This window comes from Melopsittacus undulatus, chromosome 2, assembly GCF_012275295.1.
Source record: "Melopsittacus undulatus isolate bMelUnd1 chromosome 2, bMelUnd1.mat.Z, whole genome shotgun sequence".
Lineage (NCBI taxonomy): Eukaryota > Metazoa > Chordata > Aves > Psittaciformes > Psittaculidae > Melopsittacus > Melopsittacus undulatus.
In genome coordinates, this window is record NC_047528.1 from 113,111,212 (window position 1) to 113,119,574 (window position 8,363).

General features: G+C 49.5%; 1 protein-coding gene across 1 annotated transcript; it reads right to left on the reverse strand.

Moving 5' to 3' along the window:
* Positions 1–1,753: 1,753 nt before the first annotated feature.
* On the reverse strand, positions 1,754–7,613 carry NOP2 (NOP2 nucleolar protein). Its single transcript, XM_013128450.3, has 16 exons — positions 7,446–7,613; positions 7,323–7,368; positions 7,149–7,240; positions 6,039–6,301; positions 5,708–5,751; positions 5,382–5,545; positions 4,560–4,759; positions 4,380–4,469; positions 4,208–4,295; positions 3,971–4,111; positions 3,655–3,794; positions 3,315–3,404; positions 2,723–2,845; positions 2,544–2,641; positions 2,320–2,450; positions 1,754–2,209 (listed from the first exon to the last, which is right to left on the reverse strand). The coding sequence occupies exons 1-16, from the start codon at positions 7,546–7,548 to the stop codon at positions 1,956–1,958; spliced, it is 2,067 nt and encodes a 688-aa protein (XP_012983904.3). The 5' UTR covers positions 7,549–7,613; the 3' UTR covers positions 1,754–1,955.
* Positions 7,614–8,363: the final 750 nt, after the last annotated feature.

The following is an 8,363-nucleotide window of genomic DNA, read 5'->3' on the forward strand; positions in this document are numbered from 1 at the left end:
ACCATTGGTGCATTTGATGGGTCCTGGGGTTTTGGCTTTTTGTGTTTATTGGAAAAAAGCAAACAGTTGTTCCCTGTTCATCTTCTCCACACCACTAACAATTTTACACACTGTTACATCACTTCTTTCCGCATGGCCTCTTTTCCAAGCTTAGACACCTACATTCTAGCTGTTCCTCTTACAAACCATTCCATAACTTGGGATGTATTTGTCCTCCCTAAACATTTCCTAGTTTTGAAGTCCTTATTCAAGATGGGGGCACCAGAAACGCAGTATTGAAGTACATGTACAGGGGTTGTAATAATTGTCTCCATTTTGCTATTGAGTAGTTCATTTCCTAATAGCACCTTGCTTTTATTTAGCTTTTCTGAAAGACCCCAGAAAACTTCCCTTGGGTTCTGCATGTCAGAGACCTCACCACACAAGCCTAGAGTGAAGTGGTTGCATTCAGAGGCTCCTCCCCATGCTAATTCACTGGGAAGCATGGGGAAAAAGTTCTTTTCCACTATAAGGATATTTAATTAATAGCTATTCAACACAAAAAGACAAAGTCCTCCCCCCCCCCAACAGACTTCTAATAACCACAGAGATACTGAAGCCCTAAAAAGCAGAAGATAACATGGGCTGTAACAGGGACCAGGACTCCTGAGACACTGACAGATTGAACCATTACAGGAAGCACTTGAGTACAGCCTGGAATTGCTTCAGCCAGGAACTTCACAACTGGAAAAACCAGGAAGCAAAATTATTGTGAGCTTCAAGGGAAAGGGCAGATTTATTATGGGATGCTTGAGGGGAACTTTGGGATTGCATAAGGATTATCATGTAATGTTTTAAGGAAGATTATGGGAGCAAAACTTACTCTGGGATGTTTAGGGGAAGGATCAAAGGAGGGGAAAGGGAAGCATCAAGCTAGATCAGAAGTGAGCATGGGAAAATGGAGAGGAGGAATAAACAGAAGGGGGCAGTCACACAAGACTGGCTGCTGGTCAGCACACGGGCCTGGCTGAGCTCTGCACCCGATTACCACCATCCAACCTGGCCTTGTATTAAAGTAATCCTGGCTTTTTCCTCCGCATGCATGTGCATTTGTGATTGGCCAGCCAACTGCCAGCTAGACAAGCCCCTGCATAAGAGGTCTGAGACCCAGTACTGGCCAGACTGCAGGCTGAGGATCTATGTGATCAATGAATGTGTATGCCCACACACTAACATGCTCTAGCTTTGATGGGCTTGTGACCAAGAACAGGATTAGGCCATTTTTGTCCTTTATGTTTGGTGTTTTCCTGGGCACCTGCCACAGCACTTTTACTCCATTTCTGTTAATCAGTCTCCATCTAGTGCATTGAGAGAACATGTGCGTATGTCTGAGGGAGGTTTGTGGAGTTCACACTCGGCCTCAATGCTTGCTGAACCTGCTAACATGGGAAAGCAGCAGCCTCACATGTAGCAGACCAGGGCAGAAAGGATTCACCAGGGAACTGGGGACCAGCACGGGGCCAGGAGCTCCAGCCCTGCCCTATGCCCACCTGATGAAGCACTCTGTTCACAGGCACTACACAGGACAAACTTCAACCAGGCAGCTAGGGTTTGAACTCCCATTACTTCTTCACAAACACCCATGTTGCAGAGTTCAAGAACTAACACCAGAAATGACAAGGCATCAGACAGGAGCAAAGGGGTTTCTGTTGCAGAGAAGTAAGAGGACAGGGCAGAATTCTGTATTCTGTGTTCAAGGGAAAAAAGACAATACTTGAGCCAGAGTATAAAACTTTTAATGGGTCAGTGATCAGTTCTTGATGTGGAGGGAAAGGAGCAAACAGGGCTGTAACTGTGCCAGGCTCTCAGTGCTGCAGAGGTTATCTACACAGAGCAGCAAAGCCAGGTGGTACATGCATAGCTGAGCAGCCTTTGCTCTCTAAGGAGGGGACCAACACCTGGAAAAGCAGTTCCTCTCACTGTCCTTTTGATTTCATCCTATGCTTCTTCCTGGTGAGGACTTTTGGATGCATCATTTTGGGAGAAGGCCTACCAGCCTTCCAGGGTTTCCTCTGTGCCTGCAATGAACGTTTCTTCTTCAAAGCAGACTGTGGCAGCTTTTGCTCTTTGTCAGCTTTTGATCCCTCAAGTTTCTTCTTTTTTGGCTGAGGCTCCATGGCAGTATCAGGGACAGCAGATGGAGTTGCTGCTTCCACAGCAGGTTCTTCATCTGAAATGCAGAGTAACGTGTGGGTAAGAAGAACCTGCACAGCTTCTGCAGAGGAAGCAGCTTGTAAGGGTCAGCTCAGGCAGCTCAGCTGAACTCCAGCACTAGGTTACCTTTTTGTGCCTGGGGGATGGCATTAGAGAATTTCTTGAACTTGGCAACGAAGAACCCATCCATATTGTGCGTGTGGGGATAGAAACGCCGTGTTGACTTGAGGGAGGGGTGGAAGCGACGGTCCTTGAACCTGGAGAAGTGGGGTGAGAAGTGATAGAACACCTCTGCTCAAACCTGGCCACCAAGGAACAGTCACCTGTGCAGCTGGTGATGTGGCACGCACCTGGTGAAGCCTTCCTTGCCAAAGTCCAGGCCTGTGGCCACCAAGCGAACATTGCGTTTCTTCAGGGCATAATCCACAACCCACTCATTCTCCTCCACCTGCCAGAGACTAAGTACTAGGACCAAAAGTTCACCAGTCTCCCAAGCAGATGTGCACAACACAGCATGCAAGGGACTTACCATGATGGAGCAAGTGCAGTAGACAATGTAGCCCCCTGTCTCTGAGGCAGCATTGACTGAATCTATAGCACTAAGAATCAGCTCCTTCTGCAGGTGAGCACAGCGCAAGATGTCTTTCTCATCCTGAAAAAAGATAGGTTAGGATGCCAGAGGCAGAAAGAAGCACCCCAGGCCTCTGCTGCTGTGTGACTGGATGGATGGATGGGTGAGAGGAGAACAAAGCACCATTTGATATAGAAGAAGATTTTTGAAGAACTAACCTCAAAAAACCTAGCTCTGGTACAACACACAGAACAGAATCTTAGAATGGTTTGGGTTGGAAAGGACCTTTAAGATCACCTATCTGCAACCCTCCTGCCATATGCAGGGACATCTTCCACTAGACAAGGCTGCTCATAAACCCTGTCTGACCTGGCCTTGAAAGAGGTAAAGTGGAAAAGAGAAATGAAGAGGAAAAGAGAAAGCAACAGGAAAGAGAAGGCAAAATCAGCATCCTTATTGCAGGCATCTCTCAGGAACAAAGCTGCCCCAAAGCCCTTCCTCTCATGACTTATACTTAAGTCCTCATCTGGTGTCCGTACTGGTCACTCACTTTATTGGTTTTGACAGCAGGATCCTTGGAAATGACACCTGTTCCGCTACAAGGAGCATCAAGCAGGACACGGTCGAACCCTCCAAGCACCTACAGGCAGATGGACATTTGGAATTACGCTCATAGGCAGGGACACGAAATAAGACCAAGACCATAAGACTGGGAAGGAAGGAAAGATCCACCACTCCTCCACATCCACCTTCCTGTCTCCATATCAAGTAACACACACACTCTTGTGTCAGCTGTCTCTGGAGAACATGGCTTTACTATGAGACAGTACAGCAGCTCCAGGTAAGCATACGTCAAGGAAGGAAAGGACCCAAAACAGGCAGGAACATACCTTGGGGAACTGGCGTCCATCGCAGTTACTCACTACAGTATTGGTGACTCCCAGCCGATGCAAGTTCCCCACCACGCTCCGCAGCCGCTCAGCATTGCTGTCATTGGCCAAGATCGTACCTGTGTTCTTCATAAGCTGAGCTGCCAGAGTGCAAAGCACATCATCAAGGGGCTAAAATCCTCCTGCACTTGTGCCTGTAGTACAGCCACCCCCTACTTCCCACAAGTTCATTCCCCCTTTCTGTATAGGCCAGTGGGAACTCATCGCTTCACAGAGCATCCCCCCCAAGCCTCCACCCAAGGCTCCAGGATGGTACCTATGTAGCTGGTCTTGCCTCCTGGTGCACAGCACATATCCAGGATGCGTTCGTTCTCCTGTGGAGCCAAAGCCATGACAGGGAGGAAACTGGAGGCTCCTTGCAGCATGTAGTGCCCAGCCAGGTACTCAGGGGTGGCACCTGGGCAGGAAAAGCAGAACAAAAGAAGATGACACGTGAACGTAAGGGAGCTAAGAGCAGGTCAGCTCAGCCATATGACAGGAAAGGTGATCTCACCAATGGGCACAGAGGAGTCATAAATAACAAGTCCTGTTTTTGACCACTTTCCCAAAGGGTCAAGATTCACACCACGGTTGATCAGAGCCTACAAGACACGGACATGGGTCTGAGACAGAGACATCCCTCTGTGTGACATGCAGCACAGAGACTGCCACAGGCTTCTGCTCACCTGCGCCAGGTCCCGTCGCCGTGTCTTGAGCGTATTGGTACGGATGGTCACAGGGCGGGGAACCTCATTGGCTTCCAGGAAGTTTATCAGCTGGATGAAAGAAGGGACAGAGAACAGGGATACAAACAAAGACCCATAGAGGCAGCCAAATCCTCAACAGTAAGCAGGGCAGGATCCTACCTCCGGGAGTGGGAAGATGTCCATGAGCTTTGTGAGCAAGAAGTCACTGTAGGAATAGTAGGCAGCCATATCCCTGCGCAACAAGGCGAGGTACTCCTGTCGTGTCCGCCCTTCCTCCCGCTTCACCATGAAGTCCTGCAGCACCTCCATATTGCCCTTGATGCGCTGGTGAATGGTGTGCAGGTCAGGTGGCTCAGCAGGTAGAAAGACCATTAAGGAATCATAAACAGCCAAGGAACTTGCACACAAGCTCTTTAGAAGTGCACCTGATCATGCAGGACTCCTGCATCACAACAACACCTGCAGCAGAAAGGTCTCACTGGAATATACTTTCATCAGAGCTCAGCAGAGGGAGGATTCAAAAGATGGAACTGGACAAAACTACAATACATTTAAAAGAATTTTCTTAGCTCCTTTAACAGAAAAAACAGGGGGCAGGAAATGAAAACCACCAAACCCAAGAGCAAGGACTTTGGATGCTGAAACTGTGCTCACCAGAGGATCTAGGAATGGGTTACACAAACACCTGCCAAGAAAATCAGGGTAGAGAGGAACGAATTGCATGATAAAATACATACATGCATTTAGGACTAGAAAGGAAACTGGGGCAAGCTCCATACAGGGCATAGCAAATCTCCTAACTATACTGTACAGAAGCACAACATTGCATACTATCTACTAGGGCAGCTAATGTTTTGTCACACACAAAACACTCCTGCTAAACAATACTTGTGATAAAGTCCAAATGAAGCTCTTTGGTTGTATCCAGGCTCCGTGCTAATGCACCCATATGACTTATGGATGTTACATAAAAAAGGATATCCTCTTTCTCAATCTGTTCACTATCTGGCAGTTTAAATTGCTCATCTATATCCAGGTTGATCTGCAGATCAGGGCCCTCTTCCTCTTTCTGTCCCATCTTCTGCCTGCTTTCCTCTTCTGCCTGTTCCTCCTCCTCTTCACTGTCATCCTCACTGAGGTCTTCCCTAAGGACAAAGAACAGGATGAATGTTTCATGCAAGAACAGTATCACACAGGCACCTCACAACTACCATTTCTTAGATGGCAGAGAGAGCACAAGAAGGAACGCAGGCTCCTCATCTGAACAGGAAATATTCTGCAAACTGGCAAAGTTCTCAGATCCTCACCTGTCAGGCTTCTGCTTCAGGGCAGCTTTTTCAATAGGCAGCAACTAAACAGAAACAAAAGATTAATGAAACAATATCCCCAGATGGCCCTTACTTCCCATTAATTTTACTTGCTCTGCTTAAGAGGAACAAAAATCAAAGGCCCTGAATGTTATGCTGGGATCAGTTCCTGTATTTGTAATTGTTCTTGTGAAACTAAGAAAAGGAAAGCTCTCCGCTACCTCACCAACCACTCCCCGGTAAAGTCACCCTTTTCCCATAGGCCTGATGTGTCCTTTCAGGCAGCAAAATCAAGTATTTCTTGTGTAATTAAGAGCAAAAAAGCTCTTACCTCTTCTTCCTCTGATGATGAGGCACCATAATCATCCACCATCTCCTCACTGCTCCCATCCTCCTCCTCCACCTCCCAGCTGCCCTCTTCCACCTCACCATCGCTGGATAATTCCATACTGTTTCTTTTAGATGCAGTTTTCTTGGCCTTGGCTGGAGCCAGCCATTTTGAATTGCCATCACTGAAGCCAGACGGGCCACGAGGGGTTTGTCCTGCTGCCTTCACAGCATGTTTCTTCTTCTGCAGGGATATCTGCTCTTCAGCTACAGGCAGAAGAACCATTAAGTAAGATGGCATTCTAAAAAGCTACTATCTCAGTTTCCTAGTTGATAAACAAAAGAGGCCTTCCCATTAGACCTGAGCTACCTGTCCAAGACAGGAGACTCCTTACTCTCCAGCTCAGTTTTCTCAATCATAAACAAAGGCCTATTCTCATCTCTTCACCAAATTGTAGACCTAAATAGAATTACAAAAGAAAAACACAGCTGCAATTTTTTTGTGATCCCAGAACAGTTAGGGTTGGACAGGACCTTAAGATCATCCAGTTCCAACCCCCTGCCATGGACAGGGACTCCTCACACTAAACCATGCCACCCAAGGCTCTGTCCAGCCTGGCCTTGAATGCTGCCAGGGATGAAGCATTCACAACTTCCTTGGGCAACCTGTTTCAGTGCCTCACCACCCTCACAGTAAAGAGCTTCTTCCTTATATCAAACCTAAATCTCCCTTATTAAAGTTTGAACCAGTTACCCCTTCTCCTATCGCTACAGTCGCTAATGAAGAGTCCCACTCCAGCATCCTTGTAACACCCTTGAAGGCTGCTATATATAAAGCAATTTTGCACTAACATATTACAGTACTTCCTCCCAAATCTTTATCTTTCCTTCTTCCTACTGCAACACCTCCCTAGGCTACACAGGAGAAGCTTAGAAGCCTCAGCTACCCAACCTGCCCCAACAGCCTTGCTATGAAAGGTGGGTAAGTCAGAAGCGGCTTCGATATGTGTAAGAGCTGGGTTGTTCTTCAGGCAGCATCACCACCTGGCACTGCAGGGACCAGACACGAAGACAAAATCGTACGAAACAACGATTAACCTCACTTGTCACTTACCAGCCGGCTCCGGCTCTCTTTCTCCTCCTCTTCCTAGAGGCCTCTTCCTCCCCGTGGTGCCGCTGCCCGCTCCCAGTCGCCTCTTCGCAGCCCTAGATGGGGACACAGGGAAACAGCAGTGAGCCCTGGCCCGGTCAGCCCCGCGTTCCCGCTTCGCCAGACCGCTGCCCTCACCTCTTCCGGCCGTGACTGGAGAGCTTCTTCCTGCCGGTGTCCGGCTCTGCAGAGAGACACGCAGCGGTCGGTCAGCCAGCCCGCACCAGCGGCACCGGGTACGTGAGGCGGTACCACACTTACCTGGCGGCAGGAACCGGGCCAGCTCCACTTCAGCACCCCGCTGCTTCCGGGCCTTGCGCCCGGGGCCGCTCTTCGGCCTGTTCGGGTCCAGTTTCCTCCCCATGTTGCGCCGCAAACTCCGGCAGCACAGGGACCCCAGCCACACGTGCAGGCCTCCCCCCCACCCCGCGCATGCGTCCGACCTCGCTTCCGCCCCCTTCGCCTCCGTCCATTGGCTAGTGCCGCCGCTCCTGCTCGCTGAGTGGCTCAGCCGATAACGTCATTCGTCCGGCCTGCTGTGGGCGGGGCCTCGGCACGGGGAGGCGAGGCCGCAGGAGGATCGCTGTCCTAAGCGGAGGGGACCGGGGCAGCCCTTCGTTCCCAGACCGACAGGACGCCCTCCCTGAAGGCATGAGCCGGCTGGGGACTGGGGGAAGGTAATCACTGCCACAGCAGGCAGGAAATGAAGGGCTTGGTGCCTGTGAAGCAGAAATTCATGGAGGTGTAGCACAGATGGAAACAGGTGCTGCTACATAAAATCTGGCTGCAGGGCCGAGCCTAAAGGGTGGTAAATAGTGTCACAGCTAGCTGTCAATTGATCTCTTGTGCCCTCCCTCAGGGCTCAGATACAGCCACTGTTGTTCAACGTCTTCATTGATGATCTGGATGAGGGGGTGTAGGGCACCCTCAGTAAGTTTGCAGATGACAAGAAGTCAAGTGTGGATCTACTGAAGGACAGGAATACTCTGCCAAGGGATCTGGACAGGCTGGATCAATGAGCTGAGACCAGTGGTATGTGGTTCAATAAGGCAAACTGCTGTGTCCTGCACTCAAGCCACAGCAATCCCCTGCAATTCTCCAACTTTGGGAAGAGTGGCTAGAAACCGTTCATGGAAAAGGACCTGAACATGAGCAGCTTGTGCTCAGGCAGCCAAGAAC

Excerpts from the sequence above, each read along its gene's own strand:
- NOP2 (XM_013128450.3), bottom strand. The coding sequence starts at position 7,548 with ATGGGGAGGAAACTGGACCCGAACAGGCCGAAGAGCGGCCCCGGGCGC. Across the intron at positions 6,302-7,148 it reads AAGAGAGCCGGAGCCGGCTG|CTGAAGAGCAGATATCCCTG; the intron begins GTAAGTGACAAG and ends TTCTGCCTGTAG. Across the intron at positions 4,112-4,207 it reads TGACTCCTCTGTGCCCATTG|GTGCCACCCCTGAGTACCTG; the intron begins GTGAGATCACCT and ends TTTCCTGCCCAG.